We start from the raw sequence: 23,387 nt of genomic DNA on the forward strand, positions 1-23,387 counted from the left end.
TTCCACAAATACATTGACACGAATTCCAAACATTGAACATACATCAGGGTGTAGATGTGAAGAAGGAAAGTATCGAGTGCGTGAAAGCCAATGACATGTCAAACACATCATTTTCCAATGTGCATGTGAATATTGAATCTAGCACGATATGTCAAATATATCATTTTTCGGCATGTATTCAAACACAAAACTCATGCATTGCACATTATAGTAATATGTCCAAACATAATTTTACATGAGGTCTGGTCATTTCAACCAGTCGCATATCATCTCCAAGGACAAACAAGCCTCATGGTGTGGATGTGAAGAAGGAAAGTATTGAGTGCGTGAAACCCAACAATGCACTGAATGTATAATTTTCGAACGCACATGTGGACGGTGGATCCAAATATGATGCGTCAAAGATAACATTTTTTGGCATGTGTGCCATCACAAACTCATGCATGATGCATGATAGTGATATGACAAACATTATACTACATGGGATACGGTCATTTCAACCATTCATGTTTGATCTCCATGGTTAGTCTAGATACATCACTCATGGAAGATAAACTTCTAGTACACAATTTGAACCCACTGTATGGCGACAACACCTCGACGCATGCAAGTAGCTATTGAGGTCATATACAACACCTCGACGCATCCGATTAAAATTAGGTATCGTTTTTTTGATACACACTTTCATATGTATTCCAACACAACGTGAATGTATTGGTTTCCGACACATTGTTGCACATCTAGTGGTGACTTGGGATATGAATGTGAAGATAGAAATAACTTCAGGCTATGTTGATTTTCAACACATTAGATAACACAACTTCCAACGGTTGGGCCGAGCGTACATGAAGAAGGAAAAGCATTGAGTGGTAAGGGCCACAGACATAATCGTGCGGCACACAAAGCCGACACAAAACTTCCTGCACAACACAATCGGGAATTCATCAATTGTCAAATGCCCTGCACATGGACATCGAAGGTGTCAAGTACATATAGCATGTGTCTTGGTCAGTGAGTGCATCTGATACGAGAGTTTCCCGAGTGTGCTGAGCGCAAAACAAACGTATGTCTCAAGGTATGTGAATCATACATCTGCCAGGGTGTGGATACGAGAGCCTAGCGAGGGGCGAAAGGGACCGAAAACCCGAGTGCACGAAGAATCGTGAGAGCTAGACACACCACATGGGGCCACTAAGAATCCGAAAAGATTCCACCCGGTGCCGGCCCCAACCGAGAATCCGAAAAGATTCTGCCAGGTGCCGATGCCGCCTCCAATGGCCGGAGGAGGAAGCAAGAAGCTAGAACTCTGAACACCCAAGAAAGGGTATATGAGTCATGATGATGGTTGTTGATAGGTTTCCATGAAAGCTAAGACATCATCATCATCAATGGTGATGATGATCATCTGCCATACATATCTTCATCTCCACTCTGTTCTAGCTTTTTCTGTTTTTGTTACTGTTGTTCATATGCTGAGGAGAGTTTTTCAAACAAATCACAGTTCCTCACAGACCCATCAGCAATGGTCCAGCTCTTCTATGGTAGAGATAAGTGGATTGTATGCAGCTTCCTATGCTTTTTTGGTGTATTCTTCTTGCTTCAAGCACATGGAGCCACGCATCCTGAAGATGGTAAATCAATGCTTATTATATACATTAATATTCCTCTGTTTTTTTTAGGGTTTCTCACGCTATCTGGCGCTTTGAATCAAGCCCAAAAATTAGGTTTCTCAGATAAACTTCTTATCAATATGGAATAAGCGTGTGCATATATATATATACATCTGTATCTATCTATCTATATCTATATATGTATATATTCCGAATTTTAATTCTTTTCTGTTATGAAAATGGTAATCGGCATTTATAACACTTATATGTTAGTATATATAACTGTATGCATGCGTGTTTTGTATGTATATATGTCTAATGTATATCAATTTATGTATGCATTATGTATTCATGCGTATGTATATATGCATGTGCATCTCTTTGTATGAATGCAGATATATATATATATTCATGTATGTATGTGTATGTGTATGCATATCTATCCTCCTCTTTTAGAGTTTCTCTGTTAAATCTCCTTAAATCTGCTGCTTTTTAATTTCAGTGGCTGCATTGAAGGCTTTCCTGGGTGGGATAGAAGACCCATCAGGAAGTCTTAAAAACTGGAAAGGGGAGGACCCATGTGGCCATGATCAATGGGAAGGCATTGTATGCAGCCCTCCCATGGATGGGAACAACAGAGTAACAGAATTGTAAGTGATTCCGCATCATATACTTTGCCTCTACATTTGTTTCCATCAAGAAACGTAGGCATACATATATCCCTTTTAAGGGTAAAATCTAAATGATACAGTATGCTATGATCATGTGGTATGTACTAACTAAATTTCTCAGGTTAGCTTGCAAGGCTAGATTATGTTATGAGTGTAGTCATAACTGTAATATTAAGGGTTAATTAACGCTCAAGCATGGGTTTGGGTATAAAAACTGGATTAGTGAGAGTGTACGAATCATGATTCATGAAATGAATAATGAAGATGTGCTCACAATCTCTCTTTCCTTAGCTATGATTAACTTTTTTTAATTAGATGTATCGGTCTTTAAGTTGTAACTATGGGAAAAAACTTCAGTTGGAAGTATTTGCCTTCTCTTTAGATATTTAGAGACACACATTGTTCTCTGTCATTTGCAGGCGGCTCCTTGACCATAAACTTTCAGGGCATCTCGTTCCTGAGGTTGGAGGCTTGGAGAGCTTACAAATATTGTGAGTGTTGATTGCTAACGTCAAACAGTAAAAAACCAAAAGAAAGCCACAAAACAAGAAAACCAAAAAATTTTATGGGATAATAAAACAATCTCTCTGCAAGTTAGAGGAGATGATTATAGCAGATCTGGGTATGCAGAGATCTCATGTGGAATCGGATATCAGGGAGCATTCCAAAAGAATTGGGAAATCTGAAGCAGCTTGCATTATTGTAAGTTCAAACCCATATAAAGTACTGTTACTCAAACTAGTATCGCTATGTGTACACTCACAACATTGATTAAGATTCAATATTAAGCCAGAGATAGACCTGTTTACATATACAGAATCTTATTACACACATATAACATAGATTAACAATCGATGTCAAGGCTAGAGATTGGTCCATTTACATACATTTCATTAGTGTGTTATATGGCCACACATAACTTGAGGAGAAATCAATATTTAAGCTAGATGTAGACCTGTTTGAATCCAAATGAATGTATATCTACAATTCAAAATTGATTCCTTGATTAGGAACCACTATTCAGGTTAGAGAGGCCTTCGTATAACCTCAATGTTGACTTTTAACCATGCAAATGGTCCTATCTCTAGCCTTTATGTCGATGTTTCGATTAGACATAGACCCACTTGCATGCAGATAATATATGCTGCAACATGAATCAACAGTATTGAGGCTGAATATGTTGGTTTAACAGGCTGCTCAATGGAAATGATCTTACTGGCACAATCCCAGAGGAACTAGGGAACCTCCGTTTCCTCGATCGTCTCCAAATTGATTCGAACCGAATCTCGGGTTCAATACCCACAACCTTCCAAAACCTTGTTAGCATGAGGCACCTGTAGGAAGACATTGCAAAGAATTGCTCGAGTAATTGATTGGCTTACTTGAACATTTTGATGAACATTTCTGTGTTAAATAGGCATATGAACAACAATTCTTTGACTGGAAGCATCCCGAAAGAGCTTGGACAACTTCCTAATCTAGTATACTTGTAAGCGCACAATCTCAAGTTTCCATCCCAATATTTTCTTGCTGCCATCGACCTTACGGGGGAAACATGAAGTGTCAATGCTATCCTGATATGGTCTAAATTTTTGGGCTAGCTTATGATTGAGTTTCCCTTTTGTCAGGCTTGTGGATGCAAACCACCTCACTGGCAACATACCGTCAGAGCTGTCGAATATCTCGACCTTGCAGATATTGTGGGTAGAGATTGCCATTCATCTTTTTCTTTGTACATTTGTTATGTGTGCTCACCTTTTAACCCTTATTATGATATTTGTGTCACACCTTTTTAACTTTAATCATGAGTGAATAACAGAATTGAAGCATATTTTTGCAAAGATGGGCTAATTTTTTATTAAAACATTATGTGACTGTAATATTAGATTAAGGTTCTTTCCCTCTATGGATGCAGACAACTGGATGATAATGATTTTACGAGTGCATCCATACCACAAGCTTTTGATGCCATGTCAAATCTGATTAAACTGTGAGTATCTCATGTACATTGTTTGCACTATCCACTCAATGTAGTCAACGTTGTACATCAAAACCATAAAAGAAACATTCATTTTCATGATCTTGTGGTCAATAACGACAAAATATGCATAAATTTGCTGATTATTGAATTTTTTTGGGTCTTTTGTACAGGAGCACTAGAAATGCCAACCTTCGAGGAGAAATTCCAGACCTCAGCAATATGCTCAAACTTGAATATTTGTATTAACTTCTACTCCATGTTTCTCCTCATCTATTGACACCTTGCATGTGTATATATATATATATATATGTATGTATGTATGTCATACAATGTATGTGTTGATGTAGACGTAGTGTAGATTTTTAGTGTGTGAGAAAGAGAATTTTTGCTCCTATGTTCTGCAGCAGCATCTTGTAAAGTAGTACATATAGTGAAATTAAACTCGAGGTGCATAGGTGATTAAAAACTTGGATTATCATCTAGAGTACAGGCCAAATCTGAAAAAAAGAGAGAGAATGAATGAGCGTGATTTCATACAGAGACTTGAGTGAGAACCAACTCGAAGGAGAAATACCGTCCAAACTTCCGAAAAACTTAACCACCATGTGAGGGCATTTTTATATTAAAATACTGAACCAGCCTTAAAAGATGCTCCTGTTCTCACATGTGTTTCTTGTATACAGTGATCTCTCATCCAACCGACTTCAAGGGAACATACCAGACATATTTGGTAACCTCCCTCAATTACAGCTCTTGTAAGTTCTGTTTTTTTCTTTTTACGATATTCTTCTTCTTCTTTGTTTTTTCCAAACTTTCTTACAGCCCTAATCTTTACCAATGTTTTACCATAATCTTTTTAATATCTCACTTTCTTTCTCTCTTGTTTTCGATTGATTGCCATCTCTTGGATGGCATCATTAGGGCATTGCGGAACAATAACCTTTCAGGTTCGGCTCTCCCATCCACGTTCCAGACAAGTGTGCCATTCACCTCTTCACACAATCAACTATTATTGTGAGTGATCTCTCTTGGGTACTCCCTTCTGTACATTTACAAGTTGTCAAGAGTGCATTTTTTATTTATTTCTGGATCTTTTTTGTTTCTTGATTAACCAGAGATTTCCAGAACAATTCTTTATCGTCCATTCCAACTGGCTTGCTGAATTTTCTCACCATGCGTCCAAACCTATATGTATGGTAATATTTTTTCATTCATAAACCCTGGAAATCATATTTATGTTATAGGCCTTGTCTCGAAACAATCTTCAGTATGGCTTTTTATATTTATGTATTTAAGGTTCATTCATATCTTAGAAAAAACAGAACTCAAGTTCCTTCCCTGATAATTATACACATTTTCTTTGTCATTCATAAACCTTGGAAATCATATTTATGTTATGGGCCTTGTCTCGAAATAATCTTCAGTATGGCTTTTTATATTTATGTATTTAAGATTCATACCTTAGAAAAAGCAGAGGTCAAGTTCCTTCCCTGATGATTATACACATTTTCTTTGTTAATATATGTATAGGCTACACAACAATCATGAGATCTGCTTAGCAAATGATAGCAACCTTCGCCGGATTTGTCGATCACATCATGAAAAGTTTTATCCCGAAAGTAAGGGAGACAATAAAGAGTATAGCCCGACTTGTGATCCGATGACATGTTCACCAGGGGAGGAGCCCATTACATCCATCTTCTATAACCAAGGTATGTGTCGGTGTGCCATGCCCATAGTGGTTGGATATAGACTCAAGAGCCCTAGTTTCTCCTTCTTCACCCCATTCATAAAGGATTATGAGCAATGGATTGCGAAATGCACTCTGCTCTCACGAGATCAAGTGCATTTGGATTCTTTCACCAAGGAGCCAGGACCGAGATTCGCGACTGTACTCAAGCTTTTTCCTGGTGATGGGCATCGAGTCTTCTCCGAAAATGAAGTATTGAGGATTTTCTCCATTTTTGATGGTTGGAAGATGCCTCCCGATGATTTCTATGGTCCTCAAGAGCTCATGTTTTTCAACTACACATTATTTCAAGGTATAGAAATGAATCTATTTGGTAGCAATCTGAAATGTGTGCGCACGAGATGACATGGACCAAATCCACACACTTGCATGAACATCCTGGCAATAATTGGAGGAATGTATATAGTTAAACTTTCTGGGGATCTCAACGTGAACACAAGACATGTCACATACCAAACTGGTCGTCGTACCCTAAGCATCACATGCCCATGCAATTAGATATGTTCTTCTTTGCAATCCATCAAGCACATCAAATCATTGTCATAACTGGAAAGATACTAAGCATTCATAATATGATACCAAGACGTTAGGTGCCATATTGTGTCATTTGACAACCTCCAAGCAATGGATCTTAACTTTCATCACAATGACAATAGCCTAGATCTCCAACAAGCTCTTGAGATATGCCAAATATAAGCTCTAGCATATATACTATTAGACTAGTACATTTTCATATGGAAAATGTAAACTCTAGCATACATAGTATTAGATCGGTACTTTATTTGCAAGCTCTTGATATATGCCAAACATAAGCTCTACTATACATACAATTAGATCGGTTACAAACTCTTGAGATATGCAAAATGTAAGCCGTATCATGCATACTATTTAATAGACTTGTGGTTTATATCCAAGCTCTTGAGATGTGCCAAATGTAAGCTCTAGCATACATATTAGATTATCTAGACAAATATACCGAGTGCATGAATTCCATGAGTAACACGTGAATGCAAATATTCCTAAGGTGGGTGCTACAATAAGTGCCAAAGTTCCCCTTAGATATATTTTGTTAACAACTATTTGGGAACTCACGTACCTGGAAAACATATATCAAATTCATACTCACACTATAAGGACAATATATTTTGAACTCTATCAAATTCACATTCATAATGTAAGGACAATACGTATTGAACTCTATCAAATTTATATTCACACTATAAGGATAATATTGACCTCACTTCTAAATTGTGGAAAGGATATATTTATTTGCACATCTTTGAAGTAGGTATGGTGTATTTAGCAACACCTCTTTAGTATGAAAATTAGACTGACATTCACATCATAAGGGTGGATATTATATACACTCATTGCATTACAGTGTGCAGGCCAAACAAGTGACTCTATATTGGATTAGACTTTACTCATGTTCACACCATAAGGGCTATTTATTTTTGAATGATAGAATTTTGGATTTTTCTTTGGCTATATATATATATATAATATTTGTCACCAACTCAAGTAAATGTGTGCACGCGAAGATTGCTAGGTGTACGAGTACTCTTGGAGGAACAATCTTTTTGTAGCACGCTCTCTCTCCCTCTCTCTACGTAGTACATATGCACATACACATATCTATCAATATATGTATATATTAAAGCTTTTAACATGTGTTGATGGATTCTTGTCTTCCAGGAGATTTGGGAACACATTCTTCTTCCCATGGGCATGGTTGGAAAGGTCTCCTTCCTATTTTATTGTCCTCCATTGTTGGCACGATGACAATTATAGCTGCAATTGCCCTTTTTCTTTTCTTAAGACATGGAAACAAAATGGGCACTTGTAGACCAACAAGCTCCTATGGTGAGAGATCCTAGTGTTTTTTGTTAGTACATTATATTATTGGCGTGGATAATCCTCATCACACTAAATCCTAATCACAAAAAACCCAATTGTATTCACAATATCGTTTTCTAAACTATTTTGGTTCCTTGAAGTAGGTAACAGGGCCAATAAAGAGAGACTTCTCAAGGTGAATGGTGTGAAGGCTTTTAGCTTCAAGGAGTTAGCTATTGCCACCAAGAACTTCCATGATGAAATGGCAATAGGGCAAGGTGGTTATGGGAGGGTCTACAAGGGTATCCTCGGTGATGGGAATGTCGTAGCCATCAAAAGAGCAAAAGAGTGCTCGAGGCAAGGTCAAGAAGAGTTCCACACAGAGATTGAATTGTTGTCACGTGTACACCATCGCAACCTTGTATCACTTCTTGGCTATTGTGTCGATAATGATGAACAGGTATATCGTAGAGTGTTCAAACTCTTCTATAGAAGGTCTCTAAGAGTCATATCCATTAATGGCTTATATCCATTTTGTTTTTGACCATTAAAAATGTCACATCCATAGAAAGTGTTTGTTGTCTCGTGTGTATTGCTATAACCTTGGCGCATTTTTAGGCTACCATGTGAACAATGATGTTTATGTGCTAGCTATGTTAGGTTTCTAAATTTTTGTTGTAATCTTGTATTTGTTTGTGCCGATGACCAAACAATTGTTCTGAGTGTTGTAACATACATTGAAGGGTGGGGGGGACCCCAAGATTGGTGATGTTCGTGCACTGACATATATGTAAATATATCAGTTTAATTTAAGAGATGGAGATGATCTTAGTGAGCGAATCAAATAGTGAAATGTTATGTTTTTCATAAATGTAAGATGATGACCATCATATGTTCTTAGCTATGACAACATCAACATAGCAAGTTGTAGACTTATTCCATAAATCATTTCAAGATCATTGAAATTAAGTCGTTACTTTATTGTAGATTGTAATATCATGAAATTAAGCAATTGAGATGGGAGATGTAGTTACCATTTCTTTGACAAAGAGAAACTTGAACATTATAAAATATTGAAAATCTTGTCCATAAAGATAAATATTCCATAAACAAGTGTATTCTCTTCTTGCTTGTCAGGTGATCTCAAATTTTCATCTTGCCCATGTTTCATGGAACCAATATATATAGTGTATTATGTTTGGCGAAAAGATACTTTCTCTTGACATGCTTAGTATGCTAGTCTAAAGCCACATGGGGTTAGATTGATCCAAGATTACCAAGGCTATGATGTTGTATATTTAATTGTTCATACCCACATGAAGAAACTAGTTAATCAACCTTTGATTTTCTTGTACCACTACCCCATTAAAGGAAACAAATTCCTAAGGAAGCAATCAATGATAGTTAACATACATGTTTATTTTGTTGTAGATGCTTGTTTATGAATATATGCCAAATGGAACTCTCAAGGATCATCTAGCACAAGGTATTCTTGCTCATCATTTCTTACATTTCCATACTTTCAATGTTTAAAATAGATTGTCTTTTGTCCCCCCCTCTCCCATTGTCATAATGTGCATGTTATTACTCAGTACAATCTTATGTATATTTGGCACTAGCTATAAGATGGCACTAGCTGGCGAATCTCTTTTGTCCTCCCTTGGTCCAGGATAAGTATTTGAAAAATTCTTTTCCCTCACTCCTACAAATTCACGAAACGTTTTCTTACTTGGATACAATTGGAAGGATTTTTTAAATGACCATATCATTGACCAATGTGTTTCAAATCGATGTATCAGTTTGTTTAAGATCTAGCCATGTGGTATTAGTATCCTAGTACTCAAGTTTTGTCTAGTGATAAATCTAGTAATTGCATTGCTATATACAATTAACCACAACTACTTCATAAGTTTCTAGGTTATGTTAGCTCTAATAAATGACTTATATGATGCAAGGAGCAATTACTAGTGGCAGCTCCTTATCGAGCAACAATATGGCATTAGATTTTGCGAGTAGACTTCAAATAGCAATTGGAGCAGCAAGGGGCATATACTATTTACACGTGGAGGCAAATCCACCAATCTTCCATCGGGATATCAAATCCTCAAACATTTTGTTGGATGCACATAACACCCCTAAGGTTGCTGATTTCGGCTTGTCTAGACTTGCTCCAACACTTGAATTTGATGGGCTTCCCAACGATTATGTATCTACAGTTGTCAAGGGAACCCCGGTAAACAAACCGTCTTTAGATTTTTCATTGTTATTCAAAACCTTATCTTTGATTACTTGTTTTATGGTGTGTTTCTTTTTTGTGATTTATTCAGTTTCTTTTTTTAGCTAGCAATTGTCATTGAACTTTATGATTTTGTTATTTGCATTGTGTGTTATGTTTCCTTTCAAGAATAATTGATATAGATATCTTGCTATAATAGATGTGCCTTGCATGTTATGCTTCCTTTCAAGAATAATTGACAAATTGATACACTCCTTGTACTACAGTTGATGTAATCACTTCCAACATGGTGAATGTGGTAATTATCGTCTTCTAGTTGTGTAATTGTTTCGTTGTTTGGTCTTGTAAAGTGATCAATTCCTTTCACATTTGTGGATTCAAGATGGTGGGAAGTGAAATGGATATTAATTGTGTTCTCTCTATATTGAAATCTGGCCATAAGAAATCGTAAGGTTTTCCTTTCATAGAGACCATGTCATGATTTGGATATATACTATTTGCCTTTTTATTTACACTATCCTTATAAGTGCTTCATATGAATTGAAGAATTATATGGATTGTTCTTTCACAATTAGAGTGTATAGGTAACCTATTTATTTATTTGTGTCATCAAGGGTATGTGGTAAATGTTATAAGTTTATGTACATTTGTACTAAATCTTTTAATTCAATTTGGTATGTTTCCTTTGTAGGGGTATTTGGACCCGGAGTACTTCTTAACTCACAAGTTAACGAATAAAAGTGATGTTTATAGCTTTGGTGTTGTCTTGTTAGAGTTGTTCACTGGCATGCAACCAATTTTTAATGGCAAAAACATCGTTCGAGAGGTACATGAACTGGATCTTTTGTAGAGCTTCTTTTTTGGGTTCACCATATAAGTAATATTTGCCTATTCTTTTATTGACTAGGTAAAACTTGCTTATGAGAATGACACTTTATTAGAACACGTTGATGCACAAATGGGATCATTCCGTCCAGAGGCATTAGCTCCTGTAGTACGCTTGGCACTTGCATGTTGTAATGATGATACAACAACAAGACCATCGATAAATGATGTTGTTCATGACCTCGAGAACATTTGGAACATCGTTCAAGGGCCAGATACTACACTAAGATGCGATCTTGATTCATATTCATCCAACAACTCAAAAAGCAAATCTACAAATGACACCTTAGTGAAGCATCCCTACCTCTCTAGTGATGGTGGTTCCAGTGAAATCATGAGGCAAGATATTGAAGATAAAGTAACCCCAAGGTAGGTGTGCTCCAATTTTGTAGATTGTTGTTCCTTATATTAGTGACATCAACACACTCATATGAATGTTATTTGTAATGTCATGCATTTATAATAACTTATTCGTCTACAAGTGTTAACTTCCTATTTTTAGTAGAAGATAAATGGAACCAAGAAAAACCTCTCACTCTCTAAGAGTAAGTTGATCAAGGCAAGTGTCATAAAACATTGTTAAGGCCCAAGCGTGACCCTCATGCAAAGTTGTAAGCCATCTCTCTAAAGTTATAAGTCATCTCTCTCTCTCTTGGAATAAGTTGATCAAGGTAAGTGTCATAAGTCATTGTTGAGGGATGGCCTTCATGCAAATTTCTAAGACAAAATGAATGATTGGATTAGATACTTATAGACATCAAGGATCTACTACCCTCCACTACCATCTACGCTGAGATATGAGGGCTCTTTGCATTCTCATTATGTCATTTCACTAGTACATTTCAAGGATCTACCACCATCTACTATCATCTACAACGAGATATGAGGAATCTTTGCATTCTCATTGTGTCATTGCACTAGTACATTTGTTTTATATGACACTAAGGTTTTGAAGAAAACTTGCCGTACCATTTTCCTTGAACTAACCCACTTTCTACTAGCTAATGACAACTTCAGCATCATTGTGTTTATTATATAGATAATAGACCCCAAAGCAACTTTAAATTTCTTTCAATAATTGTTATGACATCTACTTGATTGAAATTCACCCATCAAATTCTATTACTTTGTGGTTGGTTCATTGAGCTTGGTCCCAAAGCATTGACAGTAACATGAACATGAAATTGCCAAAGTTCCTGAATAACAAAAGTTTAGGGTCTAAAGCATAGTTTAAAGACATTGAATCCTCTTTGATGCTTGGAATTCTTCAAAAATATTTTCCCTATCAGCTACTTCATGTTTTCGAAGTTGCATATGATCAAGCAATCAATAAGTGGATAAAAGCAATGTCGGCGAATGCTACACGACGAGTCATTAGGGGGGGGGGGTGCAAGTCTTGAACTGAAAGAGAATGCATAAGCACAAAGAAAGTTACAATAGTTACATAACGGGGAACGCTAGGGTCTCTTTTTAATGGATCTTGAGGTTGGTGAGGAGATTGTTGGCAACGGGGTCGGCGAGGTGATCGAGCAAATTCTCGAGCGGGCCTTTGCCAGTGACGAGGGCTTGAATGAAATACCCGAGAATGGCGAGCATGGCTAACCGCCCGTTCTTGATCTCCTTTGTCTTGAGAACCTGGAGGGACTTCTCATCTTTCCCGAACCCAAACATGTTGAAGAAGGGACCCCCGGGGTACGCGGGGTTGCCAGAGCCGCCAAGGACCTTCTCGAAGCCGAGGAAGTATTGCTTGCCCATCGATCCGGGCTTGTAGTAGTCTTGTGCGCGTCGGTGCTCGGCAAAGCCCATCAAAATGATCTCCAACACGAAGAGCGTGTACGAGTCGGCCCAGTAGTTGTAGGTGCCTAGGGGTGGGATGACACCCGACTTGAACCACACAACCGCGGTCTCCTGGGGGATGAGGCCTAGCTTTCCGAGGATCTCGGGGGCAATGGCGCCTGCGGCCCCGAGCATCGCAAACCTCCCGTTGATGATCTCTCCATAGATGAGCCAGCTAGGTTCGATGAAACCTCCAGCACCTTCCGGGTCCATGAGGCCAAGTGGGTCGAATCCAAAGTCTCCCGGCAAGCTGCACACACACACACACATGGACATGGAGGTGTGATTCATGCATAGTCCATTCATTGATTGCTATATATATATAGGCTTCACAAGGCCTTCTTATTTATATGCATAGCCCATTCATTGATTGCTATATATATATATATATATATATATATATAGGCTTCACAAGGTCTTCTTCCCTAAAGCCAGAAGATTATCTATGAATTCATGATAACTGATCTGCACATACAATGATGATGAAGAGAGGGTTTTACCTTCCATCCAAGTAGGAGAGGCTTTGTTTGGAGGCAAACCACAGTTGCCTGTCAGCCTGATCATGAAGCACAAACAAATTGTATGAGAAAGACACCAAAAAACCATGAACCCTAACCCAATCAACTAAACCCATAAACCCTATATTAGACCTAGTCTTTAGCCCTCTAACCTAATATTATATACCTAGACCCTGCCCTAAATCCCAAACCAAATGCTATACTAAACTTAAAACCAAGATCCTTTCCTTAGCCTAAACCCTAACCCTAACAAAAAACCCTTTACTAAATCTAAAATCCTTATCCTAACCCAAACCCAAAACCCTTTACTGACGCTAATCCTTATCCTAACCCAAGACCCTTTAGCAACCCTAATCTTTATCCTAACCCTAATCCTAACTCAAAACCCATTACTAACCCTAATCCTTATCCTAACCCAAAACCCTTTACCAACCCTAATCTTTATCCTAACCCTAACCCAGAACCCTTTACTAACCCTAATCCTTATCCTAACCCAGAACCCTTTACTAAGCCTAATCCTTATCCTAACCCTAACCCTAACCCTAACCCAGAACCCTTTCCTAACCCTAATCTTTATCCTAACCTTAACCCAATACCCAAAACCTAAAACCCTTTCCTTTAGATCATTCAGGGGAACCCGCCATTTCTGATTTGGAGAAATACTGTAAACTTGGGGAAGGGGTGGGGGGCATTTGCGGAACATGAATAATGTAGCAGGAGTCACATACCTTGACGGGCTTCCCAGAGGATGAAGCTCGCACCGACACAGTAGAGGAGCGCTTGGAAGAAGACGAAGAAGAAGAAGAAGAAGAAGAAGACGAGGTGGAAGGTAGCAGAGAATGGGCACGAAGAGACCTTCCTCCACTCACGAATTGCTGAGTCGCAGCGGAAAGAACCCCTGCCTTAGAAGCGACGGCGGCCATATCTAATAGACAGACAGATCCCAAGTCAAAACAAATCTCTCTGTCTCTGTTTCTCTCCCTCTGTCTCTCTCCTCGCTCAGGAGATGAAGGCAGAGAAAAGGGATGATGATGATGATGATGAGAGGTGGGCTATGGTGATGGGTCAGATCGGAGCAGAGCAGAGCAGAGAAACAGAAGAGAGAGATCTGTGGATTGAAAGAGAGGAGGAAGAGGTGAGATATGGTGATGGATAAGGAAAGGGGGAGGGCTTATCCTGCAGATGCCAATCAGATTGCAGAGCAGCATATCATGTGGGCGATTGGCCCCACCACCATAGCCATATCTCTCCTTCTCCAAATTCTATGTATGTATGTATGTATGTATGTACACATAGCAATAAGCAACGGTTCGGTTTGAACTGAGAAACCACAGCTTAACGGTTTCAACAGTTCGGTTTGGTTCGGATTAGGTTTAGGTTTAGGTTTTTTAAAACGGTTCGGTTCGGTTCGGTTCAGATTAGGTTTAGGTTTTTAAAAACGGTTCGGTTCAGTTTTTATTCGGTTTCAACAGTCAGAAACCGTGGTTTAATGGTTTGTTTTTTTTTTCGAACCGAACCAAACTGAACCGTTGTCGATCGTTATGCACACATGTATGTTTGTATGTATGTGTGAGTATATCCTCTTCAGTGACCCTTCTCCTTCCTTGAGACGCTTCCGTCTCGTCTTGTCATCATCGGACACCTTCTTCTTTGTTGATTATCTCGTCGTGGACATCCTCATGTTATGTGTCCGTCTAGACCTCGAACCTTATGTTTGAACACTGGGGATCTTTATGTCTGGACCCGGAACTTATGTCTAAAACGCGTGATAGTAATAGTGCTCTGCCACAACCGAGTCCCAAACACACAATCGAAGAAATAAATAGAAAGTAGCAATGCACTTGACAAGATAGAAGAGATGACGCCAGATGTTATCATGGAAAACCCTAATCGTGGAAAAATCACAAGAGTTCTCTAACTTTGAATAGGATCACTATAGAGGAGGGGTGACCTCGAGCTCTGTCTTCGCCAATCGGCGGTTACAACAGAAACTGCTCTCTCTCTCTATACAACACACACACAATAATAATACCAACAACTTATTGGACACTGTTGCCCTAGTTATATTTATACTTATATAACTTTAGGACTATTTAGAAGTGTGACCTCAATGATCACATCTAAACATATTTACTAATATCTTCCTATTTGTTGGTTCATATCGGATCCGGTCGGATTCCTTCCGTGTCCATCCCATCCGGTTTCCAGATATCCTTCCAGATCACTCCGATCTGGCTCGATCTTCTCCGGCTTCCTAGATCCCCATCCAGAGGGATTGATATCTCAACAATCTCCCCCTTCACTCCGGTATGGGGTCTTCGTCAGTTCGATCCGTCTTCAGCATGCATTTAGCTTGTCGACTGACAACACTTTGGTCAACATATCCGACCTGTTCTCCTCCGTGTGGATCTTCACTAGAGTGAAGTCTTGGTCTTCTCTACCTTCTCCCGAAGCCAATGATATCTTTGTTGGATGTGCTTCGTCCTGGAATGGTAGGCCATGTTCTTTGCAAGGTGGATGACGCTTTGACTGTCGCAGTAGAGCCAATATTCCTCTTGAAGGATCCATCATCCAAATTACTTCCTTTTCGGCTTCCACGACTGCCATGTACTCTGTTTCCGTTGTCAACAGTGCAATGGACTTTTGTAGCCTCAACTGCCATGATACAGCTCCCCTTGCATATGTCATGACATATCTGGATGTTGATCGACTGGTATCTACATCAGCTGACATGGCCGAATCCGTGAAACCTCCCAATAGGGGTTTACCGAAGTCGAATCGGAGGCACATGCTCGAGGTGCCTTTTAGGTACAGGAGTATCCACTTGATGGCGGCCTAATGCTCTCTTCCCGGATTGCTCATGAACCGGTTGACCATTCCAACTGCATATCCGATATCTAATCGTGTACAAACCATTGTGTACATGAGGCTTCCGACTGTAGAGGCACATTGTATCTTCATCATTTCTGACTTCTCTGCCTTTGTCTTCAGGCTCTGCTTTCCGGACAATTTGCAATTTGCAGGAAGTGTCGACCCGTCCGGCTTAGCATCCGACACGTTGAACCTTTGAAGCACATTTGTCACGTACTTCTCTTGTGACAACCACAATAGTTTCTTCGACCGGTCCCAGATTATGTGCATTCCCAAAATCTGTCTCGCCGGTCCTATATTTTTCTTTGCGAATGACCGACTCAAGGTCTTCTTCAACATTCTGATTTTGATATGGCCTCGTCCGACGATTAACATGTCGCCCACGTACAATAGTAGTATTAGGAAGTCTCCTCCGTCAAACTTCTTCACAAATATGCAGTAGTCAACCTGCGTCTTGTGGTATCCTTGATCGGTCATGAAGGAGTCAAACTTCCGGTACCATTGCCAGGGGGCTTGCTTCAGTCCGTATAAGCTCTTCTTCGACCGACACACTAGGTTCTCCTTCCCTTTCTTGACGAATCCTTCCGGTTGTTGCATGTAGATCTCTTCTTTGAGGTCGCCATGTAGGAACGTCGTCTTGACGTCTAGTTGCTCTACCTCGAGGTCCATGCTTGCCGCTATGCTCAACACTATCCGGATGGATGTCATCTTCACTACTGGGGTGAAGATTTAATCGAAATCCACTCCTTTCTTTAACTGGAAGCCCTTCACCACAATGTGGGCTTTGTATCTCGGTGGATTTCCGGCGTCTCTAGGTTTTAGCTTGTACACCCACTTGTTTCGGAGCGCTCTCTTTCCGTTCGGTAGCTCCGTCAATGCATATGTGTGGTTCTCATGCAAGGAATCCATCTCATCCTGCATGGCACTTAACCACTTTCGGTTGTGGGTGTCTTTCTTAGCTTCTTCAAAGCTTTCCAGTTCCCCCTCGTCGGTTAGTAAAATGTGCTCTGCATCCGGAAATCTTCGGGGGGCTCTTCTCTCCTTGAGCGGATATCTCCGTCCTTGGTTTTCGACAACTGGTTCCTTCGACTATTCTTCATCCGAATCTGATTCGGGGTCTTGTCCTGTTCCGGTCTTCGACACGGTGAATTCGAGTTGGATTCCCTTCGACTGACATTACTCCTCGAACTGCCCTCGGTATTCGCCTCCGTTTGTCCGCTTGAACCACCGTCAGCTTCTGGTTGCTTTCTCTTTCCACTCTCACGTGGAATTCCTTGAAGACGGATAATACTTGGTCCTTCGTCTTCAACGATGACACCCACAACTTCCGGTTGTGGTCATTTATGAACGTCACGAAGTACTGTGACCTAGCATGTGACTTCGTGTCCATCTAGCATACATCAATATGCACAAGCTCTAGTGGTTCTTTCCGTCTTGTCGGTGGTCTCGATCGGAAGGAGGTTCATTTCCGATTACTAGCCAAACAATCGGTGCACTTCTCAAGATGCACGTCTTTCACCACCGAAATGAGGTTGTCCTCGGCAAGTCTACGCATCCCCTTCTGGTTCATGTCACAGAACCTCTGCCACAACTCACCGGTAGTGTCAGATACCACGTTCACTTCTTCCTGGCATATTCGGGCATTAGGTACATAATGTTGATTTTCCAGGCTCGAGGCACAATCAAGGTCCCTTTGCTGAATTGCATGACTCTGTTTCAGATGCTACCCGTGTAGCCTTCATCATCTAGCCGACCGGCTGATATCAGGTTCAACCAAACCTCCAGAACGTGTCAGACATCTTTTAGCAACAACTTGCACCCGATTGACGTCGTCAGCCACATGTCTCTTATGCCGACAATTCGGCATGATCCTTCATTTCCCATCCGCACTAAACCATGGTCGCCGGCTCTGTAAGATGAAAAACATTTCCGGTCGCGGGTCAGATGAAACGATGCTTCGGAATTGACAACCCATGTCGTCTCGCCTCTCAATAGGTGCAACTCATTCTCCTTAGTGATGAGCAATAGTTCTTCCTCACTTGTTGCGATTGTCGTCGTTCCTTTCCTATCCAAATTCCTCTGGTCCAGACCCTTCTTCGAGTCGGCGATGTCGGTTCCTTGGAAGTGTCAACAATTCTTCTGGAAGTGCCCTGACTTTCTGTTACGGGCATGACCATATAATATCCCGTGGTGAGAATTGTCGTAGTATTCTATACACGTGGATAAGTGTGAGGGTTAAACAAAGAGTCTAAAGAAGGGGAGGATTACTTTTAATCCTCGGGATTGAGACAATCCATGAGGCCAAGTGTGAACATGGCTGGGGGCCTTGAGAATTACTATAAATAAGAGGCCTAGCTACCCTCATTTCATGATGCATTGACTACGTCGAGACTCTGTCCGTGAGTGAAACGACTCTTGTAGCAAGCGCGCTATCATCCAGGTACGACTCGACGCCAAGGCGGTGGTATGGGACGCCGATCGAGGCTCGAGTCCGTCTCGATCCCTTCGCTCGGGGGTGGTCGGGTGGATCGGCACCCTTCTTTCTCTCTTTTCTCTCTATTCTTTCTAGATCTATCATTGATATATCCTTATTTTATGCTTACTTTAGTACCTAATCTCTAATAATTGGTATCAGAGCATATGTACTAACGTTTCTTTTGGTTTTCTTTTTGTCTTCGCGTGGGATGGCGATTGATCGTTGTGCGGTCGCCTTCATGCAGACAAGGATTAGCGAAAGAACTTCGGTAAATTTTCCTTAATTTTTTTTATCTAATTTTTCTTCTCCCTTCTATACATGTGTATACTTAATATGTAGTTTTTTTTTCATATATTCAATGATGTTGAAGTGGTATTTAATTGGTTATCGTTTGACATATAAATCATATGTGATGAGTGTCGTATGCGTACGAGGTTACTACCTCAATTGCGTATTACGTTCACGAACATATGTTACGTTCGCGTACGAGGTCAATACCTCCATTCGTTCGAAATGATATGCGTTGGGTTTAGTATGCGTAAGAGGTCAATACCTCAATTGCGAATTACGCTTAACCTTATTTTCGGATGTTTCGTGTGCGTAGAGGTATATGCCTCGATTACGTATCCCGAATACATCATTGTTGGCTATATAAAAAAAACGATTCATTTAGTATACGTATATGTGGTCACTTATATACGTCTCTGATCGTATATATGTGATATATTGACATATGTGTATATTTTAGATTACGTGATTCATATCAAATGTTTTCCTACTTGGGGAGAGGATTTTGGTGGCCGTCCTCACATTTTTGTGAGAATGGCGTTGTCACCATCCCTTTTATCAACAATTTTTATTGTTGAAATTCCCGTTGGTCACTTTGATATTTCGTTACGTAACGAACCTCGTATAGCCAAAATGATGTTGAATACGTCGGGCTTGATCCACATCAAGTAGGGTCGCTCTAATGACACACGTATCCAACATCTCCCCTCGTTACATGGATACGATGCCACCATGAGCTCGTTCTTACGAGTGGCATTCGTAATGACGTGACCATGTGATGGGCCACATGAGCCTACGAAGACACAAGGGCTCATTCGGCTTGACCATTAGGTTACACTTTGGCATATGCCATCGTAATTACGAGGCTTGAGGTTAGGTAGCGTACAACCATAGTGGGTAATAAATGAGGGAGAAATAAGGCCACTTGACCTATATGTTTCTTTTAAACAAAAACATATAGGGGCAAATGCCTCGCATATCTCGAATACGCCTCAAACATTAAACATTCAAGACGCGCAATCTACTTGGTTGGCTCAAGTGTTTAATGTATTTGTCCTCGAGGTCTCGAGTTCAAATATGACCAACACCATACAACATCGTTGATACATATGACTATGATACATGTTTAGACTTTAGGTCTAAGTGCACTTCGGGGTCCTCGTAATAGGACTTAAAGAGCCGAAACCACATATGTGGGCACAGAAACATAGTTATTGTTAACATTTTTTTCGTGTATAAACTATTCATGACGCGAACATACATGGTTGAGCCTCGGGGAGCCGCCATGAAAAAAATCGATATAGAGATCAGGGAAAGGCATTCATTTGTCACCCCCATGGTTTTTAAAACACCTCTGTGTTACCATAGTAACCTGATCTTGAACCTCATCTCATACGTCTAGAGGGGTATTGACGTGAGATCATGATATCGATTAATGTTTGCCCATGAAATGTTTACACCACGACAAGATGTTATGACTATTTGTCTGACCTTATCTTATTTCTTTGCCAGAAATAATCATTCAATGGCTCAGAATAACGACCCGATGCCCTCCGCTCAAGCGGAAAGAACTCAAGGAAATCCTCCTGGGACAATGTCCATTGAGGCGTATATTTTACAAGTACAACATTTCCTTAGTTCAACCGCGCAGCAGTTGACCGAATTTCGGCAATCTCAAAGTGCTCTCGAGGCACGAGTCATTAGTCTCCAAAATGAGATTAATAGACCTGATGAGCGTCAGGGTGAACCATCATTTGTCGTAAAGCCATTTACGGGAGATAAAAAGGAAAGAACCGAAGAAGCAATCTGCACGTGGCTGGGCCGATGGGAGTCTCATTTTGAGCTCTATCCCACGCCAGATAGTACGAAGATTGCATATGTCGGCCGAGAACTAGGGGGTAAGGCCGCCGCTTGGTGGCGTGGGCTCCGAACTTTGGGGAGATTGCCCAAGACCTGGACAGACTTTGTCACAGTTTTCAAGGGTCAATTTCTACAACCTCCCTCTCGAACCGAGGCAGCACAAGCTTTAATGAACCTCTCTAGCAGGAAGTTTTCCTCGCTAGAAGACTATGTCCACCATGCTAGAACCCAAATCCAAAAATCGGGTCTAGAAGGGGACAATTGGTTAATAGCTTGTTTTGTCAATGGCATCCCCAATTCGGACTATCACTGGATAGTGCACGATAAGGATCCAAAATCCTTCGAAGAGGCCGTTGAGATAGTTCTTCGCTATCAACGCACTTCGAAGAAGGACCATAACAAACCCAACGAAGCGCCCGGGACTAAGCAGTCGCAATTCGCTGGGAAACGTAAGACACCCAACGAATTCATGGATCGCGATTATAAGCGACAACATCCTTTTTGCGTATTCTGCAAAAAGAAGGGTCATACAAAAGAGCAATGTCGTAAGCTCCAACGAAAAGAGCACGACGCCAAACCTAAAGCTACAGACCATAAAGGTCAGATTCCTAATGTCCTTCAGGTCTATACACATCATTTGAGTAATTGTCAATGTTCTTTCCCTCATTATGTATTGGGTCCCAATGATTTACTACGTGCAAACGGGTATATCAATGGATCTCCCGTACAATTTTTATTTGATTCGGGAAGCTCACACAATTTTGTGAATGATTGTTTGGTACAGATATGGGGAATCCAACCCACCGTAAGTGATCACACCTACACGGTGCACTTGGCTGATGGAAGAGTACAACACATCAACGGGGCGATTCATTCTTTAGGAATTTCTATTGATACCTATATAGAGGAAGTAGACTTCCATGTAATGAATCTTAGTACCACCGATGTAATACTGGGTTATCCCTGGTTTTATAATAAAAGCTCTTCTTTATTTATTGATTGGGTTCGCCATTCCATTTCTTTTGTACTCAACGATTGTACGCATTTTATTCAATGTGTAACAAAACAATCCCTCTCGATTGTTTCCTCGTGTCCATCAATATCCGAGTTGTCTTGTTCTACGTTATTTTATTGTGTACTTGATCCGGACATTCACGTTTACAATATCGATAATGTCTCGGGTCAATTAACATATTTTGAACAAAAACAACTTGATGAAATCGTAAACGATTTTCGTGATGTTTTTCCGAGTGAACTACCTGATGGTTTACCTCCTAAACGTAATATAGACCATCGTATAGATATTGTACCTGGCATTGCACCCATTAGTATACCTCCGTATCGCCTAAGTCGATCTGAAGAGGATGAGGTAGCTAAGCAACTTAAGGACTATTTACGAATGGGTTATATACGTTATAGTAAATCTCCATGGGGTGCACCAGTTCTCTTGGTTAAAAAGAAAGAGGGCACATGGCGTATGTGTATTAATTACCGACGCTTGAATAAAGTGACGATCAAGAATTCGTACCCATTGCCCCGGGCTGACGATCTAATTGACCGTCTCCAGGGAGCACGGTATTTTACGAAACTTGATCTCCGTACTGGCTACCATCAAATACGAATAAGTGAGGACGATGTTCCTAAAACAACATTTCGTACGCGCTACGGCCATTATGAGTTTTTGGTTATGCCTTTTGGTTTGACCAATGCTCCGGCTACATTTCAACAAGAAATGAATGACATTTTCCGAGAACAACTTGGAAAATTTGTCGTTATCTTCTTAGATGATATTTTAGTTTATAGCCGTACATTACAAGAACATGCTAGACATGTCCGCTTTGTTTTACAAATATTGCGTGACAAACAATTTTACGCGAAGATCTCAAAATGTGAGTTCTTCAAGAAATCAATTACTTATCTTGGACATCTCATAACCGAACGAGGAGTTGAAATTGATCCTTCTCGCATCGAGAAAATCAAGCTTTGGCCCACTCTTCGGAATATTCGAGAAGTTCGATCATTCCTTGGTTTTGTCAGATTTTTGCGAAAATCTCTTCGTAATTACTCACAATTGACGACGCCGTTTACTGATCTTCTAAAAGGTCAAACGCGTAAGTCTACAAAACCTATTGTGTGGAATGCTACACTAGACCTCGCCTTTAAGGAACTCAAGGACTTGGTATGCAAGGCTCCTTCACTTCTTTTACCCGATCCTTCAAAACCTTTTGAGGTTGAAACCGACGCAAGCGATTATGCTATAGGTGCTGTCTTGTATCAAGATGGTAAACCAATAGCATTCGAGAGTAAGAAACTTGATTCTTCTCAATGTCGGTATACCGTTCAAGAAAAGGAATTATTTGCGGTTATACATGCGCTCAAAACATGGCGCCATTATCTTTATGGAAATCGCTTTGTGGTAACTACGGACCACGAGTCCTTGAAATATTTTTGTGACCAACAAGACCTGAAAGGTCGTAAGGCACGATGGGCTGATCTCATCCAGGACTTTGATTTTTCCATACGATATCGTAAAGGTTCCATGAATACTGTCGCTGATGCACTAAGTCGC

The 23,387-nt window shown here is 40.2% G+C and overlaps 2 protein-coding genes and 1 long non-coding RNA gene across 5 annotated transcripts; 2 read left to right on the top strand and 1 right to left on the bottom strand.

Moving 5' to 3' along the window:
• Positions 1-1,410: 1,410 nt before the first annotated feature.
• LOC147854149 (putative LRR receptor-like serine/threonine-protein kinase At1g06840) lies at positions 1,411-11,375 on the top strand. 3 transcript variants are annotated; one of them, XM_087332079.1, is made up of 20 exons: positions 1,411-1,631; positions 2,113-2,260; positions 2,701-2,772; positions 2,912-2,983; positions 3,474-3,617; positions 3,699-3,770; positions 3,910-3,981; positions 4,197-4,271; positions 4,433-4,501; positions 4,802-4,867; positions 4,946-5,017; positions 5,184-5,276; positions 5,378-5,458; positions 5,793-6,304; positions 7,708-7,875; positions 8,010-8,308; positions 9,280-9,334; positions 9,804-10,081; positions 10,776-10,910; positions 10,992-11,375. In XM_087332079.1, the coding sequence occupies exons 1-20, from the start codon at positions 1,523-1,525 to the stop codon at positions 11,340-11,342; spliced, it is 2,943 nt and encodes a 980-aa protein (XP_087188205.1). In that variant the 5' UTR covers positions 1,411-1,522; the 3' UTR covers positions 11,343-11,375. The 3 variants fall into 3 exon arrangements, with proteins under 3 accessions (XP_087188205.1, XP_087188206.1, XP_087188207.1); XM_087332080.1 differs by having other exon boundaries at positions 1,412-1,631; positions 8,013-8,308; XM_087332081.1 differs by having other exon boundaries at positions 1,412-1,631; positions 10,858-10,910; positions 10,992-11,122.
• Positions 11,376-12,436: 1,061 nt separating this feature from the next.
• LHCA3 (PSI type III chlorophyll a/b-binding protein) lies at positions 12,437-14,414 on the bottom strand. Its single transcript, XM_087332071.1, has 3 exons — positions 14,052-14,414; positions 13,306-13,361; positions 12,437-13,055 (listed from the first exon to the last, which is right to left on the bottom strand). Exons 1-3 carry the CDS (start codon positions 14,244-14,246, stop codon positions 12,440-12,442), a joined length of 867 nt encoding a protein of 288 aa, XP_087188197.1. The 5' UTR covers positions 14,247-14,414; the 3' UTR covers positions 12,437-12,439.
• Positions 14,415-18,601: 4,187 nt separating this feature from the next.
• Positions 18,602-20,862, top strand: LOC147854151 (uncharacterized). The gene is made up of 3 exons (XR_015531199.1): positions 18,602-18,634; positions 18,915-18,938; positions 20,471-20,862. It is a non-coding gene; the product is annotated as an uncharacterized LOC147854151 (long non-coding RNA).
• Positions 20,863-23,387: the final 2,525 nt, after the last annotated feature.

Source organism: Azolla caroliniana, unplaced genomic scaffold (genome assembly GCF_043228905.1).
Source record: "Azolla caroliniana isolate FFs.n. ecotype wild unplaced genomic scaffold, voAzoCaro1.0.p SCAF_16, whole genome shotgun sequence".
NCBI lineage: Eukaryota > Viridiplantae > Streptophyta > Polypodiopsida > Salviniales > Salviniaceae > Azolla > Azolla caroliniana.